The 25745-nt window shown below is 37.1% G+C and overlaps 1 protein-coding gene across 1 annotated transcript in view; it reads left to right on the plus strand.

Moving 5' to 3' along the window:
* The window catches only part of LOC128640001 (cobalamin binding intrinsic factor), a 102551-nt gene that overhangs the window by 43499 nt on the left and 33307 nt on the right, over positions 1–25745 (plus strand). The window contains exons 6-7 of the mRNA XM_053692292.1: positions 9982–10162; positions 20899–21043. Of these exons, the coding sequence (XP_053548267.1) occupies positions 9982–10162; positions 20899–21043 (326 nt within the window). The remainder of the gene's footprint in view (positions 1–9981; positions 10163–20898; positions 21044–25745) is intronic.

Consider the following 25745-nt stretch of genomic DNA (forward strand, 5'->3'; position numbering starts at 1 on the left):
GGCTTGCGGACCTGATCCAACACTGCGGATCAGGTCCGCAAGACCTCGCTAAATGCGGAGAGCAATACGCTCTCCACATTTAACATTGCACCAGCAGCTCACAAGAGCTGCTGGTGCAACGCCGCCCCCTGCTGACTCGCGGCCAATCGGCCGCCAGCAGGGAGCTGTCAATCAACCCGATCGTATTCGATCGGGTTGATTTCCGGCGGTTCCTGTCCGCCTGCTCAGAGCAGGCGGACAGGGTTATGAAGCAGCGGTCTTTAGACCGCTGCTTCATAACTTGTGTTTCTGGCGAGTCTGAAGACTCGCCAGAAACACGGCCCTTCAAGCTCCATACGGAGCTTGATAAATGGGCCTGTAACTGTTTGAATACAGTCTAAATTGTACATATTCTTCACATCTTTCCTTAGTCCTTGGTAATTCCAGCCAATTAACAATCCATATGCTGCAATGGAGGTATAGCAATTATCATTTTGTACTTTATGAAAGACTGCAGACTGTAGGTGTATTTAATTACATATCATTGCCAGCCTTTAACAACAACAAAAAACAAAACAAAAAAAAACAACTACATTTTACAAAAAATCAAATAAACATAAACATAGAATAAAATACATCTAAACGTACTCAATGCATAGTTAAGTTGACTGCTAAGCCTTATGGTCCTAGCTTAGTGAGTTATGTAGCAGGAAGAAACTTATTGTATGATTATATGTATCTAGTTGTCGCTATATATAAAGGATTCCCATAGAAATTAAATATCATGGAAAAAAGGACAATTGCCCTAATTTAAAATAATATAATCTCTCTAATGTTTAGTTTTTATTGACTAGGGGGCCGATTTATGAAAGTGAGATGTAGCGTATCATGGCCGCTTGTTTTTGCAATGCCGCCCCCTGCAGATTCACGGCCAATCGGGGGTTTCAATCAGCCTGATCGTATAGGATCGGGCAGGTTGATGTCGGCAGCCTCAGAGCAGGCGGACAAGTTATGGAGCAGCGGTCTTTAGACCGCTGCTTCATAATTGCTGTTTCCGGCGAGCCTAAAGGCTCGCACGGAAGCAGGGGTATCAAGCTCCATTTGGAGCTTGATAATTCGGCCCCTAGGTGTTTACATTCAGTGGTTGTGGGGATCTTTGTGGATTTCCAATATCTTGGAATTAATTGTTTTGCTGCATTAAGCATTATTATATTTACTTCTTAGTTTACATGTAATTTGGGTTAGGATGGTGTAACAAGATCATTTCAGGAATAGGAATTAATTGTGTTTGTAGGGCTAAATTAATGCATTCAAATATTTTTGACCAGTATAATTTAATGGGTGCGCAATCCCACCATATATGTCTCATGTGTCCTTTCTGGGAACACCCTCTCCATCATTGCCCAGAAGTCTTTTTGTATATGTGTTTAAATTTTCTGCGTCAGTGGACAGGAAAATGGCTGGGGTTTTAGTAAAGGTGATATGGTCAAGGAGATTAAGAATTTTGACTGTATTATATTTTGCCTTTCTATGGGGGGCAAAGCCTACTTGATCCTGATGAATAATTTGAGGGAGAAATTTGTTTATTCAGGATGCTAGAATATTGGCATAGAGTTTTAAGTCAGTATTTAGTAGGGAAATTGATCTGAAGTTGGCTGGGGTATTTGGAGGTTTGCCTGGTTTAGCCAATACAGAGATATTCGCTTGGAGCATAGTATCTGGTAATGGTAAATCCTCTGAGATAGAATTGAATAGAGAGGATAGGTAAGGATTAAGATATTTCGAAAATATTTTATAATATAGACCAGAGAATCCGACCGGGCCTGGGGCTTTTATTTGTTTTAGATTTTTTATTGCTTCTAGGACTTCTGTGGGTTGAATTGACTGATCTAAAATTTCTTTATGTTCTGACGTTAATTGGGGAATATGAACATTGTTTAAGTATTGCTGACAAAGCTGAAGGTGAGATTTGTTATTTCTGTTTGGAAACAGGTTGTATAATTTATGATAAAAGAGTTTAAATTATTCAGCAATAGCTTGTGAATCTTCAATTTGTCTGCCTTGTGTGGACTTGATGGAGTGAATATATGTTTTTTGTTGCTGTTTTTTTAAAGCCTTAGCAAGTAATTTCCCTGACTTGTTGCCTTCCCTATAAAAGGTATGTTGGAAAAACAGCATTTGCCTTTGATATTTTATGTGTAGACTCTTGTTCATTTGGTCTCTTTATTCATTAGATTATCAAGTATTTTAGTGTCATTAGGGGAATTTTTGTGAAGACAATCAAATTCTGCTATATCCTTAGCCAAGGAGACTAATACTTCTCTTTTGGTTTTGTTTATTTGCTCTTTAGTCTTAATAAATTCTCCTCTGATGGTGCTTTTATGAGCTTCCCAGAAGGTAGCTATGTTAACATCTAGAGTATCATTTATTGAGAAATAAGATTCTATACGTTTAGCAAATTTTTTTAACCTGAGTCTTCTCAAGCAATAATGTCTCATCTAGTCTCCAATGATACGCTTTAAGAGGAGCTAATGGCCAGCTGATTGTGCATGTAACTAGGGAATGATCTGACCATGTATTATGCTTTATGCTCAAGTGCTTGATATAAGATAGAGCTATATGGTCAACTAATATATAGTCGAGTCTGGTGTAATTTCTATTCGGGTGGGAAAAGAAAGTAAAATCTTTTTTTTGAGGATTTATGTATCTCCATGTATCGTGAATTCCCAGTAGTTTAAAGTTTTGCCAAATGTTTTAAAGGCGCAGAGTATTAATTCTCATGTCTGGATTAGTGCAGTCTATAGTAGGGTTTTGTCACGCCGCTCCGTCTCAGTGGCAGGTCAGCATTTTCGTGAATGAAATGGATGCTACAGATTCTACATGTATTAGGATGCTAACTCCATTAAGTGGGTTGGTACAGTGAAAATGCTGAGGGTAATGTGGGGAGAAAAATTTGGGGATGTGTTTAGATTTAAAATGTGTTTCTTGGAGCATTAGGATATGACCCCCTCTTTTTTAACCATTAACTAATTCTATTCCATTGAATGCATTGGGATAATTACATCTAGAGCAGGAATATACTGTATCTGGTTGTTATCCCATTTAGATAACATTGCTGGGGTAATGTGCACCTTATTTAAAAGTTTAATATGCGATTCACTTCAAACCATTGATTTTGTTGCAAAATTTAGATTTTTCAGACTAATTCTAATATTATGGGTTTCTAAATCCTCTAAATCCTATACCCATTTTTTAACAATATTGTTAATTTGCTTTATTGTGCCTGGGTAGGGATATTACACCAAATAGAGATTGAGCCCATTCCAGCTTTTATATATATTTTTTATTGAAGTTTTCAAAAGTGATACTACAAACAGGCTTTTCACATTACAACGTATAACATTAAAGTGAATGTAAATTTTGATGCTAAAGTGCCCGGTTTTTAAAACTTTGATTAAAAACAGGGGCACTTTAATTCATCAAAATTTACATTTCATTCCTGTTGTGACAAAAAAACTTACCTTTTAAACTTCACAGCAGCTCCAGCTTCCTCCGGTCTCACAAGCCATTTCTGATGTCAGAAATGATTGATAGGTCATCCTCCAATCACAGCTTCCCCCCCGGGGGATTCAGTGTCTGATTCACTACTGTGATTGGAGGAAGTCGGATTCCTCATTTTAGACCCAGGAAGAGGCTTTGAAACGGGTGGAGGAAGCTGGAGCTGCTGTGAAGATTAAAAGGTAAGTTTTTTTTCACAACAGGAGTGAAATGTACATTTTGATGAATTAAAGTGCCCCTGTTTTTAATCGAAGTTTTAAAAACCGGGCACTTTAGCATCAAAATTTACATTCACTATAAGTTATGTTACATATGACTGTTCATCAATTGCCCAAACCCAGTAGTTTAATAATCTGGCTATGAAATATTTCCCTTTTCTACCCTGGGTAGGCCATATATAGTGCCTTCTTGTGTAGTCCATAAGCCTTTTGAATGTTCAAAATTTACGCTTGAAATTGTGTCTTCAATATACAACATTTACAATTGCATCAAACCAAACTGAGCCCATTCCAGCTTTACGTGCTTTAAGAGCGTTATCTCTCTGTGCCCAGTTACTTATAAATCCAAATTCCATTTTTAAAGAGTATGAAAATGAATGTATTTGCAAATAGGAAATACAATTTTTTGTTACCAAATTACATACCTGTTCAAGAAGTTCAAACATTTTCACTGTATTGCGCTGAGAATCAAAAGGAAATGAGACCCTTTAGATATTTTAAAGAGACAGTCAACACCAGAATTTTTATTATTTAAAAAAAAAAAAAAAAAACCCTTTATTACCCATTCCACAGTTTTGCATAACTAACACGGTTATATTAATACGCTTTTTACCTCTGTGATTACCTTGTATCTAAGCCTCTGCAGACTGCCCCCTTCAGTTCTTTTGACAGACTTGCATTTTAGCCAATCAGTGCTGGCTCCTAGGTAACTCCACGGGCATGAGCACAATGTTATCTAAATGGCACACACAAACTAATGCCCTCTTGTGAAAAAATGTCAAAATACATTCAAATAAAAGGTGGCCTTCAAGGGCTAAAATTTAGCATATGAGCCTACCTAGGTTTAGCTTTCAACTAAGAATACCAAGAGTACAAAGCAAAATTAATGATAAAAATGAATTGGAAAGTTGTTTAAAATTACATGCCCTATCTGAATCATGAAAGTTTATTTTTGACTAGACTGTCCCTTTAAGTATTCTTAAAGCATCTTCGACTTTAGTGCAGTTGTCTTAGTGCACCTTCGGGTTAGCGCTCAAGTGAAGGCCAAAAAAGGCTTTTTTTTCTAATTTATTAGAGCATTTCATTTTAAAAAAATGTTTCCAATTTACTTCTATAATCAAATTTGCTTTGTTCGCATGATAATCTGTGTTGAAGAAATACCTAGGTAGGCATCTGGAGCACTACATGGCAGGTAATAGAGTTGTCATATAGTGCTCTTGCAAATGGATAACATTCTTGCAAAGCTGCTGCCATGTAGTGCTCTAAAAATTGGTCAGCTCCCTGCTTTTCAACAAAAAATACCAAAAAAATAGACAATAGAAGTAAATTCAGAGGTCAAGTCCAGCGGGAACGCATGGGAATTGAATTCTTGAACTATTTTTGCAGGTGGAACTAAGTTCCCCCTGGACAGAGAAGAGAAATACTTAAGTAAACACTGCTGCTACTGGTGGGAGGCGCTAGAGCACAGTCTGGTTAGAGGGATAGTGAAATCCTCTAGTAATGGGCAGAAACACTTCCTTCAATACAGTAAATGCAAGCCTGTCAGCGGTCCTGCTATGTGATCATCCCACACTGTGTGAAACACATGGTGCTTACATTTCTCTGTGTCTTGCTCTGGGGTTCCTGGAAAGGAAAGAAGGAAAGAAAAAAAAGGGAAAAAAAAGGGGACTAAGCGCCTACTTGTGTACCTATATCCGTGGGGGGGGGGGGGGTGATACCTAGCAATCACCAAGAGAAATAAATAGATAGCTAATGTGTGTGCCCAGGCACCTAACCAAACAGAGGCAAGGTACTATATGCAGACAAGTGGAATTACGTATAAAAATCAATTTATTACATAATATGATAACAATTTAATACATAGTAAAAGAATAAAAGTCATGGATCCATGATACAATACATAATACAATAAAATAATACAATAGTGTGATTCAAGCTATACTTAATATAGTACAGAGTACCAAGTACTTAACTAAGCAGTCACTGATTAAATGTCCTGTAAGGTGTAATTAGCATCCATACATAATCCTACTTCCAGACTGACAACTAAGGTGAAGGAGGATACACTGGAGAATCCTAATTGCATCCAATGAGGTAGATAGGTGAAATGTGAAAAAATCTCACTATAGTTAAAATAGTGGTAAAAAATAATGGTAGAAAACTGTGGTAAAACGATATATAAGTCAGTGTCCTGTTTACAAAATGCCAAAAAAAAAGCGAAAAATAACCAACAATATATGCCAGAAAATATAAATGTGTATCAAAAAATGAAAAAATATATATGAAAAAATAATTTAAAAATATATAAAAAATAAGAGTGTTTATATAATAATAAGTGAAACCAAGGTTTGTAAACATCCAAATCCAAAGATAGTGTAAGTGAAACAACTGCAAAAAGTTATTCACATAGCCAACATAGTGATCCTGATAGCTAATCCATAAGATGAAGATTTAGGATAAAAGTGCTTGTGCAAAAACTTGATAGAAGTACAATGTCACAAAGATAGTTGAAGATAGGTTATGAGACAAATGACGATATCCTCCTAGGGAAATAAATAAATATAGTGTAGCATGTACAACCAAGAAATAATATATCGAATAAGGCTTACCAGTGTCTTCGCGTTTCGGCCCGCAGTCTTGATAAAGGCCTATCACGGACCGAAACGCGTAGACACTGGTAAGCCTTATTCCATATATTATTTCTTGGTTGTACATGCTACACTATATTTATTTCTTTCCCTAGGAGGATATCGTCATTTGTCTCATAACCTATCTTCAACTATCTTTGTAACATTATTGTACTTCTATCAAGTTTTTGCACAAGCACTTTTATCCTAAATCTTCATCTTATGGATTAGCTATCAGGATCACTATGGCCTCGCTTCCATTGAGTCGTTAAAAATGGAGCCGTAAGCTACCGAAGCGGCCGACAGCTAAAAGTAATTTACGGCTGCATTTTAGTACCAGGTTTCCATTGAAAAGATTAGCGTGTTGCGCGCAGTCGCTCTTTTCGTGTAGCTGTAAATTAACGTTGTGTTAACGCTTCCATCTGACGTCGGATTTCTTGAAAATCAATTAGTTGCTAAGGTAACCCGACCTTACGCTATAGAATTTACGTTTAACGTTCGTGCTTCTTACCTGTGATCGCCTCTCAAGAAAAATAAAAAAACACTTATCCATATTTTTAATAAACAAATACTATTTTATAATATAATTATATTTAACACTTCATAAATATAAGTAATATTTATTGCTGCCCTAGGCATAGGTCTAGTTTGCATTCTGTAGATATGTTCTTGCATATATTATTATATTTAAATATATACTGATATTTCTATTAGAATATAAGTTCAACTATTTCTATACATGAGACAACAATAAATATTACTTATAACAATTTATTTCTACATTAAAACACTTGCATTATTTGCAAGTTTTATAATTTCAATAGAAAATAGGTCTCAAAAAGCACAATATTCCTCTTTTACACCTAGTTGAGCTGGGGGTAATATTTCTCAATGTATCGACAGCCTCCGACAATGTATTAACGGTTAGCGCTTTCATTGGAAACCTGGTATAATTTATCGATTAACGGCTTCTATTACTTTCTATGGGACGAGAAAATCTTTTCGGCAGCCGAAGTCCGGAAGCCGATATAGAGGTATAACGCGCCATTGGAAACAGTCGTTAAACGCTATTGCTTTCGACAGCATATTTAACGGTTTGCGAGTGCACGCAAACTGAATTACGACTCAATGGAAGCGAGGCCTATGTCGGCTATGTGAATAACTTTTTGCAGTTGTTTCACTTACACTATCTTTGGATTTGGATTTTTACATACCTTGGTTTCACTTATTATTATATAAACACTCTTATTTTTTATATATTTTTTTATATATTTTTTATATATTTTTTCATATATATTTTTTCATTTTTTGATACACATTTATATTTTCTGGTACATATTGTTGGTTATTTTTTTTTTTTTTTGGCATTTTGTAAACAGGACACTGACTTATATATCGTTTTACCACAATTTTTTACCATTATTTTTTTACCACTATTTTAACTATAGTGAGATTTTTTCACATTTCACCTATCTACCTCATTGGATGCAATTAGGATTCTCCAGTGTATCCTCCTTCACCTTAGTTGTCAGTCTGGAAGTAGGATTATGTATGGATGCTAATTACACCTTACAGGACATTTAATCAGTGACTGCTTAGTTAAGTACTTGGTACTCTGTACTATATTAAGTATAGCTTGAATCATTCCTTTATCACACTATTGTATTATTTTATTGTATTATGTATTGTATCATGGATCCATGACTTTTATTCTTTTACTATGTATTAAATTGTTATCATATTATGTAATAAATAGATTTTTATACGTAATTCCACTTGTCTGCATATAGTACCTTGCCTCCGTTTGGCTAGGCGCTTGGGCACACACATTAGCTATTTAGTTCCTGGAAAGGAAGATTGGGGGGAGCAAGGAGGGTGTGAGGAACTGAAGCTTAGCTGGCTATGCACCATGTCAGTTAAATAAAAGTATGGACACCCTGGATCTCGAGATTAAACAACAGGTGTTCATATTTGTCTAGTTTAGTTATTTTAAAGTTGTTTTAAAAAAAAAGTTCAGTCAAATCCTAAATTACAAATACATATTTCACCCATGCTATGTAAAAATGTAACCGTGTCCATTCACAGGTCCAAAGGCAACCATTCAGCCCTTCATTGGTTTTAATTTGCTTATATTAACCAGAGTGTATAGATTATATACATACAAATGCTGTGTGTGTGTGTGTATAAAACAATATTAATTGTGAGGGGGGGGTGAGTCTTTGTGAGTTCCCACACTTTATTTTGAAGGACTTGACCCCTGAGTAAGTAGAAAGTTGTTTAAAATTGCTTGCTGTAGCTGAGTCATGAAATAAATATTTTGGGTTTCATATCCCTTTAAGACTAGTGACACTGAACCTCTATGTGCTTAACTCCCACAAAGGGTTAAACACATTGAACAGTGTTTCCCAAACCCAAACAGTTATGGCAATCATCTGGCAGCTGGACTAGGCCACTCATGTCAAACATGAGTATTGCAGCTTAGTATTCCCATTTCTATACAAATCAACTGATACCTAAAGGACAAATCAAATAATAGAAGTAAATTGAAAAGTTGTTTAAAATTGGATGCTCTATCTTAACCATGAAAGAAAAAATGTGGGTTTCATGTCCCTTTAAAAGTGAGCATAAGGTTTGGAAAGTGCCTGACAGAATTTGTTAGTGTTAGTGAGAGCAATGTATAATATTACTAAAAACATTGCTTCAAATCCTAGTGCCATTAAGTGCTAAAGACATGTGGACAATCTTTCTAGGTTCACTCTTCAGCAGCGGATACCAATAGAACAAATCCAATTTGATTATTTAAAGATTAAAGTGACAGTCAAGTCCAAAAAAAACTTTCATGATTCTAATAGGGCATGTCATTTTAAACAACTTTTTAGTTTACTTTTATCACCAATTGGGCTTTGTTCTCTTGGTATTCTTAGTTGAAAGTTAAACCTAGGAGGTTCATATGCTAATTTCTTAGACCTTGAAGGCCACCTCTAATCTAAATGCATTTTGAAAGTTTTTCACCACTAGAGGGGGTTAGTTCATGTGCTTCATATAGATAACATTGAGCTCATGCACGTGAATTTACAGAGGAGTGAGCACTGATTGGCTGAAATGCAAGTCTATCAAAAGAACTGAAATAAGGGGGCAGTCTGCAGAGGCTTAGATATAAGGTAATTACAGAGGTAAAAATGTATTAATATAACTGTGTTGGTTATTCAAAACTGGGGAATGGGTAATAAAGGGATTATCTATCTTTTAAAACACCAACAATTCTGGTGTTGACTGTCCCTTTAACCCATTCCCTGCAATACAAATATCTTTTTTCTCTAGAGTATTTACACTTTCCTCAGAGGCCCTTGGGGGTAACCCTGGTGTCTGGGGGGCTTGGGTGACATAGTTTTTGAACAGCCGCCACTCAAAAGCGCAACTTTGAGCACTGGCAGGTGATATTGCCCTTCCATTCATTTGCCTGACACCTTGTCTCCCTGCCGTTTACACTGATTGGTTCCTGAAGAGTATCAGACCTTGGTGATTGGCAATATTTCAATCTAGGCCCTTTTTGACTGTGCGCCCTAATGATGCTATTGTTATTTCATTTTCCCCCCCAGGCTCTGACAGCAGCACAAGCCTATTACCCCAAAGGGGGATGGAAATGCTCCACTACAATGGATAAAGTCTTGAGTGAGATACCCAAGAACACCTTTTCCCTGCCAGGTCCTGCCTCTCAAGTTTTACCTTTCTTGCAGGGTAAAAGTTATGTGAGTGTGAAGGGGATGCTGTGTGCTCATGGTAAGTTGTGTACAGAGTGAGCTACTTGTGAATCCAACAGTAATTAAATGTTATCGGCTATTTTTATCATTATTTTTATATTCTATTTTTTTTCTTGAATAGTCAAATTGATATTGTAATATTATACATGTTTATAAATATATGTGACATAAAGAGGCAGTTAAAAAGAAGGGTTCACAGAGCCCCAGTATAGCCCCAAGATGGATTTTGCAATTATTCTTTAAATGGTCTCTTTCCAATTGTCAATCAGGCTTAGTGTAGGAGATCAGTAGAAGATCTAGAAGGAGAAGTCCAAAGTATGGACGTCCAGCAAGGGTGCCTCCGTGGCATTTGAACATTCCAGGGATGTTGAGAGGTTTTTTTAGGTTGACAGAGACATTGGCCTAGATTGAATAAAACACATCCTCTATAATGCCCAGAATGCACATGGCCATTGCGGTTGCGATTATTGTTTTTCCATGTTGCTAGCAGTTCTGGTTTGTTTTTTGACACCTACATACATACATAAATATGCATATATACGCGTGTATATATATATATATATATATATATATATATATATATATATATATATATATATAAAATCCAAAGGTAAACTAATCCTCCCTCCAAAGGTCAGTCACCTGGGTGCAAACATGCAATGAATAGTCTAATGAAATGAATAGTCCATTGGAATATATATATATATATATATATATATATATATATATATATATATATATTTATACACACTTTTGATACCTTCCTCATCAAATACTTTGAAATATCCAATATATTTTTAAAAACAAATTTAATATGTTTTTTGTTTTTTAAATAGAAATAGTTAAAATACATATGTATTAGGGATGCACCGAAATGAAAATTCTGGACCGAAATCAATACCGAAAATTCAGGATGCCCCTGGCCGAAAACCAAAACGAAACCGAAAATGACTTTTTTTCTTTTTTAACTACAGTGTGTGTAACTAAGAGAGCTTTTAGGCGGGAAAGCTCCAACAAATGGGCGTGATCTGCAGTGAAATTGGTGGAGCTCTACAAGGGAGAGCGTGGTTATAGCCAGACAACAATGCGAGGTGGACATGTTGTGTTTTGTATTTGGGTGTAGTTATCCGTGCGATGGGCGTGGCTGCACCTGATCTTCTCTCATCGTATCTCCGCCTAGTTCCAGGTTCGGGTCTCACACTGACCCGTCAGATTATGCATATATAGTGTGCACGCATATTTGCCTCAGGCGAATAGAATGTCTACGCACAAGAGGCTGATGTATAAGCACTGTATATAAGGCTTATACATATTCACTATGTGTGCTTAGGGCTGTGTCTGATAATATCAAGTGTTTATAAACTTGTTACTTATCCTCCTTTGAATACTGTATTTAGAGCTTTGGTTTCCTTCTAAAAAAAAAAATGTCACTGCTGGTTTCAAATATCATCATGTCATGGTACTTATGTGTGTGCTCTGTATACCATGCCAGTGCTGTGCTGCTCACCTTATGCTAAGGATAGACATGTAACTCAATAGAACAGGGGAGGGCTGTACATTTTTAGCCATTTTGGTCCTCTTTGGGCCGAAAATTGGAATTGGGGCGGCCCAAATGTTAGTGCATTGCTAGTATTATTCTTTATTTAGTTCTGTGTAACAGAATCAGATTTAACAGTTTTGTTTTTTTTACCAATTATCCAAATAAAGTATAGTCCTAGAAAACTATTATTATATGCAAAACAGTAAATCAAGTAACGAACCCAAACAGCAGCTCTAGGCTGGCATCAAATTTGAAATATGCTACACAATAATTTACAGGAAATAAAAAGTAAAAAAACCGAAATAACAAAAAATGCTATTTTCGGCCACAAAACATTTCTGCGGCCGAAATTTCGGTGCATCCCTAATATGTATGTTCTTTTTATTTTTAAATATATATATATCTACATATACAATATTTACTAGACTTGAGCTGCGCCAAAAAATGAAGTTCATCCAAATCTTTGGAAACAAATATTTGGGGAAATTTGTTTCCTTGAATATTCTGTTATGACAACAGGTTCTCGACGCATCCTTCTCGCATCCTTTTTCCTTTAAATGCCATTCAGTTTCTCAGTCTAATTGCCCTAGTATTGAGTGTATCTCGTGGGTGTGCCTCAAACAATATTTTTGAATATCGAATTCTGGCTTGTGACCTGGACCTCCTTTTGACCATTCTTCTGCCTGCTGATTCCACTGTGTTTCTTGCCCGATTGGTTCTGTCCTTGGATTTCCCTGACTAAGCTTTTGGACTCTGATTCTGTTTCCTGTGACTGTTTGGTTTGACCCCTGGCTTGTCGACTCTGCTTTGACCTCTTGGTATTTAGCTCCTTGCTATTCTCCTGATACTAAATCATCCTTCTCCTGGGTCCTATCGCTACTATCCTAAAGATTTTTCATTATCACTCTACTTGATGCTGAGATAACAAGACTACTGGCCAGGATTAGTTTGATAGTGAAATATCTGAAGGATTCTAACATATTCATTGGCTGCACTATTCGTTATTTGTTTTGTTTTAAACAAAACGAATACTGAATATTTGTGGAACATTTACATAATTTTTTGTTAAACAAATGTAAATGTTCCTTCTGCTACAGGTGAAAAAGTTCACCTGTAGCGCTATACTTAGCGCTAGTGCGCTGGAGAGCCACGTTTATCCAGATCCTTCTTCTCAGAGACCTTCTCCCTTAACACAGGTTCTGGGATCTGCCGCGCTAAGCTTCCTATTAACAAGACCTGGGGCTCAGAGACGATGGATTGCGGTTAGCATGGCTCGGGGCTCAGAGAAGAAGGATTACGGTAAGCACGGCTCGGGGCTCAGAGAAGAAGGATTGCGGTTAGCGTGGTTCTCCAGGCTAGAGGTTTAAAGGACTATAAAAATCAGTATAAATTTTCACAAAACAACAGATATCACATATAGGGCCAGATTACGAGTGGATCGCTTTCGCTAGTGCGCTAATTGCGATAGAAGTACAGCTGTGAGTACGTGCAAACCTGACGAGCTTTAACTTGAACTGTGCTCAAGCATTCACGTTTACTTTCAAATTGTAATATGAGCGCAATTTAACCTGCGTGAAAACAATCCCAAAAGCCTGATATCACTTGTGCGCAGACGTTTGTGCTCCACTCGAAATTTGGCCAATAGTTAGAACCATCACTCCACAGAGATAAAATGCATCTATGCCTTTTATTTCTATGGAGTGATGGTTCTAACAAAACAGTATGTAGCCAAATAGCACTGATCATGTTAAATGAAAGGGACGTGAAACACAAATTTCTTCTTTCATGATTCAGATAGACCATACAATCTTAACTTACTTTTTTTGGTATCCTTTGTTGAAAACCATACCTAGATAGACTCAGGAGCTGGGAGTTAGCTGTTTATTGGTGGCTGAACATATATGATGTTTTTCATTGGCTTAACAATGTGTTCAGCGAGCTGCCAGCAGTATATGGTTGTTTTTTTAATAAAAGATACAAAGAGAATGAAGCAAAATTGATAATACAAGTAAATTGGAAAGTTGAGAAGATACAGAACTCCGTTCTATTCAATATCTTTAGTTGCCATCTTGATATACACAGATCCATCTTACTGTTCTGTATACTGCACTAAACAACGCAAAATGCCAACTAGTAACCTGATTGATTGAACAATTAACCACCAATAATGTTTACAGGCATTTATCTGAATAGAAATGGAAACAACAATTAACATAAAACATATCCTTATTAATCCACATCAAAACATAGTTTAAAAACAATAAATGCAAAATAAAAAAAGTAGGTTCAGCTCAATATTAAAGGGATAGCAAAGTCAAAGTTAAACTTTGTGATTCAGATAGAGCATGTAATGTTAAGAAACTTCTGTGATCAAATTAAATTTGTTATCTTGTTATCCTTTGTTGAAAAGCATACCTACGTAGGCTCATAAGCAGCAATTCACTACTAGGAACTAGCTGGGGATTGGTGTCTCTTGTCATTGGATCACCATATACGTTCAGCTAGTTACCAGTAATGCTTTGCTGCTCTGGAGTTGACTTTAACAATGTGCTTAATATATATACTTTGGAGCCCTTCCAAAACACTTTGCTACATAACATAAATGTAGCCACCAATCAGCAAGCGCTACCTAGGTGGTGAACCAAAAATGGTCCGGCTCTTAAAGGGATAGTCTAGTCCAAAATGAACTTTCATGAATCAGATAGGGCATGCAATTTTAAACAACTTTCCAATTTACTTTTGTCACCAATTTTGCTTTGTTTTCTTGGTATTCTTAGTTGAACGCTAAACCTAGGAGGTTCATATGCTAATTTATTAGACCTTGAAGACCGCCTCTTATATGAATGAATTGTGACCGTTTTTCACCACTAGAGGATGTTAGTTCATGTGTGTCATATTAATAACATTCTACTCACACACGTGGAGTTACCTAGGAGTCAGAAATGATTGGCTAAAATGCAAGTCTGTCAAAACAACTGAAATAAGGGGACAGTTTGCAGAGGGTTAGATACAAGGTAATCACAGAGGTAAAAAATGTATTAATATAACTGTGTTGGTTATGCAAAACTGGTGAATGGGTAATAAAGGGATTATCTATATTTTAAAACAATAACATTCTGGTGTAGATTGTCCCTTTAAGCTTACATTCCTGCCTTTTCAAATAAAGATAGCAAGAGAACGAAGAACATTTGATAATAGGAGTAAATTAGAAACTTGCTCAAAATTTCCTGCTCTAACTGAATCATGAAAGATAAAAGTTGTGTTTTGTGTCCCTTTAATATCTAGGTTAAATGTATTTGTGTAAATATTTGTTATTTGTGTAAATACTTATGTCAACATGGCATTTGCCGTTTGTTGAATGTCCCTGAACATAGTACGCTTCCCAAACAGAAATATTGATTTAAAGGACATTTTTTTAATGAATTCCTCTTACTGTTCTGTATATCCGATCAATACATTAGTGGTGTGAATGTTAAGGTCTATGCACAGGAGGGATGTGAGAGTCAGAATAGTAAACAGGTGTTTTGTGAGTGAGATAAGACATATAGTGATTTGTTTGATCGTTCAAAAGAAATTTGTGTTAGTACATAATGAGAATATCAACGTATTGCACAGGTGCTGTTAGAGTTACTGCCCACAGGAATGTGTTAGATCAGTCTGGTTGAACTTACTGCACACTGGCCATAACCTAGCCCTTGACTGGATTGTACCTGGCCTGTGGAGACCTGTGAAACGTGAGAATAGGCTTGTCTTTTGGATGTGCCTACACAGGCACTAGTTTTGCCACCTCAGCCATGTTTTCCTGGATACTTATGAGTTACACAAGCTGCAGGGTGTGCAGGAAGGAACTTGTATTGTATTTCTGGACAGCTCTATTCTTAAATCTCCCTGCACACCCTGCAGAATGTGTAACTCATATGTGTACAGGACAACATGGCTGAGGTAACAACCCTATGTGCCACCCCACCTCCTACTTTATGGTGGTGCCAACACTGGCACAATTTTTTGTTGAATAGCTGAAATGTCCTAAGGCAGCCAGACCCAGAACTCTCTTTATCCTTTCCAGACCCTGCAGTGCCTTGCAAGTAGGAGTGTTTTAGGTTATAAGGCAGAGGGTACGGTTCAGACTTTAGGTCTGATGCAGGCATAATGTTACCTTATAGGGCTGCAGAATGCATGGATCTTGTCTACAGTATGAAGTGAGAAAATAGGTGAATAAAGTAGATGCTCAACCTGCATAAAGTTTGATAACTGAAGCATGTAGTAAGCAAAAAAGTATTTGCTGGGACATGCATAAGTCTTAAAGTGATTGTAAATCCTAGTTGTAAAACGCTAGTATTTACCATTGGAACAAATAAAGGGGTCTTTCAGTCATGAAGTATAAAGTAATTCATGCTGAAAGTTCCTTTATTTGTTTAAAGCATTCACTACACTAAGCGCCTCAGGTAACCCACAGCAGAATGCTATTTTGCTGAGAGGTGACGTTTCCACCTCTTAGCCAATAGCCATATGGGCTATCCAGCTTGGTGCCAGCTGGCCCACGTGGTTATTTGATCTAATGCTTGTGCACACAGTTGGAATATCATTGGACAGTGATCTAATGTTTGGACATATAGTTGGGATATCATTGGCCTGTGATCTAATGGTTGTACATACAGTTGTAATATCATTGGCCTGTGATCTAATGCTTGTGCATACAGATGGAATATCATTGGCCAGTGATCTAATGCTTGGACATACAGTTGTAATATCATTGGTCTGTGATCTAATGCTTGTGCACATAGTTGGAATATCATTAGCTAGTGATCTAATGCTTGTGCATACAGTTGGAATATCATTGGCCTGTGTTCTAATGCTTGTGCATACAGTTGGAATATCATTGACCTGTGATTCAATGCTTGGACATACAGTTGGAATAACATTGGCCAGTGATCTAATGCTTGTTCATACAGTTGGAATTATATTGGCCAGTGATCTAATGCTAGGACATACAGTTGGGATATCATTGGCCAGTTATCTAATGCTTGTACATACAGTTGGAATATCATTGGCCTGTGATCTAATGCTTGTGCACAGTTAGAATATCATTGGCCTGTGATCTAATGCTTGTAGATACAGTTGGAATAGCATTGGCCTGTGATCTAATACTTGTAGATACAGATGGAAAAACATTGGCCAGTGATCTAATACTTGTACATATAGTTGAAATATAATTGGCCAGTGATCTATTGCTTGTACATATAGTTCAACTAACATTGGCCAATGATCTATTGCTTGTACATATAGTTCAAATAACATTGGCCAGTGATCTAATGCTTGTTCATATAGTTCAAATAACATTGGCCAATGATCTATTGCTTGTACATATAGTTCAAATAACATTGGCCAATGATCTATTGCTTGTACATATAGTTCAAATAACATTGGCCAGTGATCTAATGCTTGTACATATAGTTCAAATAACATTGGCCAATGATCTATTGCTTGTACATATAGTTGAAATATAATTGGCCAGTGATCTAATGCTTGTGCATACAGTTTGAATAACATTGACCAGTAATTTAATGCTTGTACATACAGTTGGAATATCATTGGTCAGTCATCTAATGCTTGTACATACAGTTGTAATAACATTGGTCAGTCATCTAATGCTTGTACATACAGTTGGAATATCATTGGCCTGTGATCTAATGCTTGTGCATACAGTTGGAATATCATTGGCCTGTGATTCAATGCTTGGACATACAGTTGGAATATCATTGGCCTGTTATCTAATGCTTGTGCATACAGTTTGAATAACATTGGCCAGTAATTTAATGCTTGTGCATACAGTTGGAATAACATTGGCCAGTGATCTAAAACTTGTGCCTACAGTTGGAATAACATTGGTCAGTGATCTAATGCTTGTACATACAGTTGGAATTTCATTGGCCTGTGATCTAATGCTTGTGCATACAGTTGGAATATCATTGACCTGTGATTCAATGCTTGGACATACAGTTGGAATAACATTGGCCAGTGATCTAATGCTTGTGCATACAGTTGGAATAACATTGGCCTGTGATCTAATGCTTGTGCATACAGTTGGAATATCATTGGCCAGTGATGTAATGCTAGGACAAACAGTTTGGATATTATTGGCCTGTGATCTAATGCTTGTACATACAGTTGGAAAAACATTGGCCAGTGATCTAATGCTTGTGCATACAGTTGTAATATAATTGGCCTGTAATATAATGCTTGTACATACAGTTAGAATAACATTGACCAGTGATCTAATGCTTGTACATACAGTTGGAATAACATTGGTCAGTGATCAAATGCTTGTACATACAGTTGGAATAACATTGGTCAGTGATCTAATGCTTGTACATACAGTTGGAATAGCATTGGCCTGTGATCTAATGTTTGTACATACAGTTGGAATAACATTGGTCAGTGATCTAATGCTTGTACATACAGTTGGAATAGTATTGGCCTGTGATCTAATGTTTGTACATACAGTTGGAATAACATTGGCCAGTGATCTAATGCTTGTGCATATAGTTGGAATATTATTGGCCAATGATCTAATGCTTGTACATAGAGATTGAATAACATTGGCCTGTGCTTGTGCATACAGTTGGAATAACATTGGCCAGTGATCTAACGCTTGTACATAGAGTTGGAATAACATTGGCCAGTGATCTAATGCTTGTACATAGTGTTGGAATAACATTGGCCAGTGATCTAATGCTTGTACATACAATTGGAATATCATTTTCCTGTGATCTAATGCTTGTACATACAGTTGGAATAGCATTGGCCTGTGATCTAATGCTTGTACATACAGTTGGAATAACATTGGTCAGTGATCAAATGCTTGTACATACAGTTGGAATAACATTGGTCAGTGATCTAATGCTTGTACATACAGTTGGAATAGCATTGGCCTGTGATCTAATGTTTGTACATACAGTTGGAATAACATTGGTCAGTGATCTAATGCTTGTACATACAGTTGGAATAGTATTGGCCTGTGATCTAATGTTTGTACATACAGTTGGAATAACATTGGCCAGTGATCTAATGCTTGTGCATATAGTTGGAATATTATTGGCCAATGATCTAATGCTTGTACATAGAGATTGAATAACATTGGCCTGTGCTTGTGCATACAGTTGGAATAACATTGGCCAGTGATCTAACGCTTGTACATAGAGTTGGAATAACATTGGCCAGTGATCTAATGCTTGTACATAGTGTTGGAATAACATTGGCCAGTGATCTAATGCTTGTACATACAATTGGAATATCATTTTCCTGTGATCTAATGCTTGTACATACATTTGGAATAGCATTGGCCTGTGATCTAATGTTTGTACATACAGTTGGAATAACATTGGTCAGTGATCTAATGCTTGTACATACAGTTGGAATAGTATTGGCCTGTGATCTAATGTTTGTACATACAGTTGGAATAACATTGGCCAGTGATCTAATGCTTGTGCATATAGTTGGAATATTATTGGCCAATGATCTAATGCTTGTACATAGAGATTGAATAACATTGGCCTGTGCTTGTGCATACAGTTGGAATAACATTGGCCAGTGATCTAACGCTTGTACATAGAGTTGGAATAACATTGGCCAGTGATCTAATGCTTGTACATAGTGTTGGAATAACATTGGCCAGTGATCTAATGCTTGTACATACAATTGGAATATCATTTTCCTGTGATCTAATGCTTGTACATAATAAAAAACTGACGCACATTAAATTAGATTGTGCTGGAGCAAACATATTAACTTTAAACTTGAAATACATGCGCAAGTTAACGCAGTTGCGATATTGCGATATCGCGTACACGCTAATGATAGCGCACCACTTGTAATCTAGCCCACAGTTCATATGAAGGGTGTGAATTTCTGAAATAAGTACATGAGGTCATAGCCTGGTCCCTAAAACACCAGCAATTTCTTCAACAGTAAGCTTTTGACATCTGTAGAGGTTATAGATAATAATAATCAATGAGTAAAGTAAAAAAAAAACCTGGGAGGGCAGAGGTAGGGGGAGGGTATCTGTATAACTATAAAAAGGGTGAACGTTTTATAAAACAGCTATCACAGAAAATGTTTCGGACTCTGTTCAGCTTTGTGTGCTTGCTGTGTGTGACATACACAGGTGTGCGCGGATATTCAGGTAGGTACAACAGGAATTCTAGATACAGAGAAAGAGAGAGAAACAGCTGTGCAGGAGATACAATGAAATAGATACTACCATGCAATTTAGTTTCCTTTTTTTCATAATTTCTAAGCATTTATGTCCCAAGTTTTATCTCTTGGGTAATCACTTGTGTGTTTCCTGCTCTGTAAGAAACTTTTTGACACTTACTTAAAAGGACATAAAAAACAAAAAAGTTTCTTCCATGATTATGATAGAGAACAACTTTTCAAATTGTTTTTATATTCAGATGTTATTCTCTTGGTATCCTTTGTTGAAAGAGCAACAATGCCCTACTAGGAGCTAACTGAACACATTGGATGAGCCAATGACAACTACCTACATATGCTTCAACAAAGGATAGTTAGCGAACAAAGCAAATTTGATACAAGAAGTATATTGGAAAGTTGTTTTATATATATATATATTCTATGTTGTTCACTGAAAAGATTTAGTCATTTGTTACTTAGTTTGTTTCTTGTTATTGTCTTCTAATTATGTTTTTATGTATAAATACCAAATAATTTTGGTTCCATATGATTTAAATCCTCATCATTTGTATTTTATTATGTTAGGTCTCATTGTCCAAATTAAAGGGACATTATACACTAGATTTTTCTTTGTATTAATGTTTTGTAGATAATCCATTTATATAGCCCCTCTGGGAGTGTTTTTGTGAAACATTGTGCTGATTTTCAGACTCCTAACCAAGCCCTAAAGTATTAGATGCATACTGATGTATACAGACTTCAGATAGCTTCTGTTTGTATAAAGGGTCTTTTCATATGTATGGGAGGGGGAGGTTCTGTTATCAGCCCCTTTCAGTGGGTGTCCCAGGGTTATCTCATTAACAGTGTTAAATTGGGAGCTTCTAAGTAAGTTTTAACACAATTTAATAATGGATTTTTATATCAGTATCTGTGCATATTATTTTTTATAGTAGTTTCTATTACACGCAGTTAAATGAAAATTGGTGTATACTGTCCCTTTAATATTTCCTACTTTTTTTCAGTTCCTTCCATCACAGTTGAATTCACCATATTAAATGACCTGACTGGAGAAAACTTTAAATACTCTACAGAGGTTTCAGGACCAGAAGGTTCTACGCTGCTGCAGGTCATGGAGAAAGCTGCAGCGAACAACCCAAAAGATTTCAGGTGAGGATTCCCAACATTTTTTATCCTTGCATTGTCTTGTTATCATGCATCTATTCTACTGTATTTTATGGTCCTTTAAAGGGACATTCAAAACAAACTTGCAAAATACCGCTCCACTTGTAATCTGGCCCATAAAGGGCCAGATTATTAGTGGAATGCAAATGTTTGTGCCCGAGCAATAAAGGGTTTATGGGCTTGTCAGGTTTACCGCTGGTTTTATAAGTTGAAAGTAAATGCGATTACTTGAGCGCAATCTCGATTTACGCTAGAATGATTACCACAGCTTCATAGCTCTTGTCAACTGTTTTGTAAAACCAAAAAGTTCCACAAAGCACATCAAAAATACATTAGAAAGTACACTTACAAAAGCGCTATCTAATAAAAAATTATTTAAAAAAAATATTGCACACAAAAGTTATAAAGGCTCAAAGAGGTCTCAGGGGACAAATAAAGGCAGGCAAAGGGCTTTAACATAGAGATACAATCATATACATGTCTAAAGATGTATATATATGTATGTATGTATGTATGTATATATATATAGCAGAGCACATTAAAGCGCAAAAGGACTCCTTATTTTGTAAAACTTCCAAGTTTATTCGAAAAATACACAGAGTAAAAACATGACAGCTTCCAGTAGCTGTGTAAAGCACTAACATAAAAACAAACACAATCGGCTAGATTTAGAGTTTGGCGTTAGCCGTCAAAACCAGCGTTAGAGGCTCCTAACGCTGGTTTTTACCGCCCGCTGGTATTTAGAGTCAGTCAGGAAAGGGTCTAACGCTCACTTTGCAGCCGCGACTTTTCCATACCGCAGATCTCCTTACGTCATTTGCGTATCCTATCTTTTCAATGGGATCTTTCTAACGCCGGTATTTAGAGTCGTGGCTGAAGTGAGCGTTAGAAATCTAACGACAAAACTCCAGCCGCAGAAAAAAGTCAGTAGTTAAGAGCTTTCTGGGCTAACGCCTGTTTATAAAGCTCTTAACTACTGTGCTCTAAAGTACACTAACACCCATAAACTACCTATGTACCCCTAAACCGAGGCCCCCCCACATCGCCGCCACTCTATTAAAATTTTTTAACCCCTAATCTGCCGACCGTACACCGCCGCCACCTACGTTATCCCTATGTACCCCTAATCTGCTGCCCCTAATACCGCCGACACCTACATAATATTTATTAACCCTTAATCTGCCGCCCCCAACGTCGCCTCCACCTACCTACACTCATTAACCCCTAATCTGCCGAACGGACCTCACCGCTACTATAATAAATGTATTAACCCCTAATCCGCCTCACTCCCGCCTCAATAACCCTATAATAAATAGTATTAACCCCTAATCTGCCCTCCCTAACATCGCCGACACCTAACTTCAAGCATTAACCCCTAATCTGCCGACCGTACCTCACCGCTACTATAATAAATGTATTAACCCCTAAAGCTAAGTCTAACCCTAACACTAACACCCCCCTAAGTTAAATATAATTTAAATCTAACTAAATAAATTAACTCTTATTAAATAAATTATTCCTATTTAAAGCTAAATACTTACGTGTAAAATAAACCCTAATATAGGTACAATATAAATTATAATTATATTGTAGCTATTTTAGGATTAATATTTATTTTACAGGCAACTTTGTATTTATTTTAACCAGGTACAATAGCTATTAAATAGTTAATAACTATTTAATAGCTACCTAGTTAAAATAATTACAAAATTACCTGTAAAATAAATCCTAACCTAAGTTACAATTAAACCTAACACTACACTATCAATAAATTAATTAAATAAATTACCTACAATTAAACCTAACACTACACTATCAATAAATTAATTAAATACAATACCTACAAATAAATACAATTAAATAAACTAACTAAAGTACAAAAAATAAAAAAGAACTAAGTTACAAAAAATAAAAAAATATTTACAAACATTAGAAAAATATTACAACAATTTTAAACTAATTACACCTACTCTAAGCCCCTAATAAAATAACAAAGCCCCCCAAAATAAAAAAAATGCCCTACCCTATTCTAAAATTAAAATAGAAAAGCTCTTTTACCTTACCAGCCCTTAAAAGGGCCCTTTGCGGGGCATGCCCCAAAGAATTCAGCTCTTTTGCCTGTAAAAAAAACATACAATACCCCCCCCCAACATTATAACCCACCACCCACATACCCCTAATCTAACCCAAACCCCCCTTAAATAAATCTAACACTAAGCCCCTGAAGATCTTCACCATGCCAGGTATCACCGATCGCTCCAGGATCCGAAATCTTCATCCAAGCCCAAGCGGGGGCTGGAGATCCATCATCCGGCTGAAGTCTTCTATCAAGCAACGGCTGAAGAGGTCCAGAAGAGGCTCCAAAGTCTTCCTCCTATCCGGGCAGAAGAGTAGATCCGGACCGGCAACCATCTTCTTCCAAGCGGTCACAAGCGGCTCCATGTTGAAGACCTCCGGCGCGGATCCATCCTCTTCTTGCAACGTCCTAAGTCCGAATGAAGGTTCCTTTAAATGACGTCATCCAAGATGGCGTCCCTCAAATTCCGATTGGCTGATAGGATTCTATCAGCCAATCGGAATTAATGTAGGGAAAATCTGATTGGCTGATTGAATCAGCCAATCAGATTGAGCTCGCATCCTATTGGCTGTTCCGATCAGCCAATAGAATGCGAGCTCAATCTGATTGGCTGATTGGATCAGCCGATCAGATTGAACTTGAATCTGATTGGCTGATTCCATCAGCCAATCAGATTTTTCCTACCTTAATTCTGATTGGCTGATAGAATCCTATCAGCCAATCGGAATTCGAGGGACGCCATCTTGGATGACGTCATTTAAAGGAACCTTCATTCGGACTTAGGACGTCGTAAGAAGAGGATGGATCCGCGCCGGAGGTCTTCAACATGGAGCCGCTTGTCACCACTTTGAAGAAGATGGTTGCCGGTCCGGATCTACTCTTCTGCCCGGATAGGAGGAAGACTTTAGAGCCTCTTCTGGACCTCTTCAGCCGTCGCTTGATAGAAGACTTCAGCCGGATGATGGATCGCCAGCCGCCGCTTGGGCTTGGATGAAGACTTTGGAGCCTGGAGCAATCGGGGATACCTGGCATGGTGAAGACAAGGTAGGAAGATCTTCAGGGGCTTAGTGTTAGGTTTATTTAAGGGGGGTTTGGGTTAGATTAGGGGTATGTGGGTGGTGGGTTGTAATGTTGGGGGGGGTATTGTATGGTTTTTTTTACAGGCAAAAGAGCTGAATTCTTTGGGGCATGCCCCGCAAAGGGCCCTTTTAAGGGCTGGTAAGGTAAAAGAGCTTTTCTATTTTAATTTTAGAATAGGGTAGGGCATTTTTTTTATTTTGGGGGGCTTTGTTTTTTTATTAGGGGGCTTAGAGTAGGTGTAATTAGCTTAAAATTGTTGTAATATTTTTATTATGTTTGTAACTTATTTTTTTATTTTTTGTAACTTTAGTTAGTTTATTTAATTGTATTTATTTGTAGGTATTTTATGTAATTAATTATTGATAGTGTAGTGTTAGGTTTAATTGTAGATAATTTTAGGTAATTTATTTAATTAATTTATTGATAGTGTAGTGTTAGGTTTAATTGTAACTTAGGTTAGGATTTATTTTACAGGGAATTTTGTAATTATTTTAACTAGGTAGCTATTAAATAGTTATTAACTATTTAATAGCTATTGTACCTGGTTAAAATAAATACAAAGTTGCCTGTAAAATAAATATAAACCCTAAAATAGCTACAATATAATTATTATTTATATTGTAGCTATATTAGGGTTTATTTTACAGGTAAGTATTTAGCTTTAAATAGGAATAATTTATTTAATAAGAGTTAATTTATTTCGTTAGATTTAAATTATATTTAACTTAGGGGGGTGTTAGGGTTAGACTTAGCTTTAGGGGTTAATACATTTATTATAGTAGCGGTGTGGTCCGGTCGGCAGATTAGGGGTTAATAATTGTAGGTAGGTGGAGGCGACGTTGGGGGCGGCAGATTAGGGGTTAATAAATATAATATAGGGGTCGGCGGTGTTAGGGGCAGCAGATTAGGGGTACATAGGGATAATGTAGGTTGCAGCGGTGTACGGAGCGGCAGATTAGGGGTTAATAATAATATGCAGGGGTCAGCGATAGCGGGGGCGGCACATTAGGGGTTAATAAATATAATATAGGGGTCGGCGGTGTTAGGGGCAGCAGATTAGGGGTACATAGGGATAATGTAGGTTGCGGCGGTGTACGGAGCGGCAAATTAGGGGTTAATAATAATATGCAGGGGTCAGCGATAGCGGGGGCGGCAGATTAGGGGTTAATAAGTGTAAGGTTAGGGGTGTTTAGACTCGGGGTACATGTTAGGGTGTTAGGTGCAGACTTAGGAAGTGTTTCCCCATAGGAAACAATGGGGCTGCGTTAGGAGCTGAACGCTGCTTTTTTGCAGGTGTTAGGTTTTTTTTCAGCTCAAACTGTCCCATTGTTTCCTATGGGGGAATCGTGCATGAGCACGTTTTTGAAGCTGGCCGCGTCCGTAAGCACCGCTGGTATCGAGAGTTGAAGTGGCGGTAAATATGCTCTACGCTCCCTTTTTTGGAGCCTAACGCAGCCCTTCTGTGAACTCTAAATACCAGCGGTATTTAAAAGGTGCAGGGGAAAAAAAGCATGCGTAGCTAACGCACCC

Source organism: Bombina bombina, chromosome 9 (genome assembly GCF_027579735.1).
Source record: "Bombina bombina isolate aBomBom1 chromosome 9, aBomBom1.pri, whole genome shotgun sequence".
Lineage (NCBI taxonomy): Eukaryota > Metazoa > Chordata > Amphibia > Anura > Bombinatoridae > Bombina > Bombina bombina.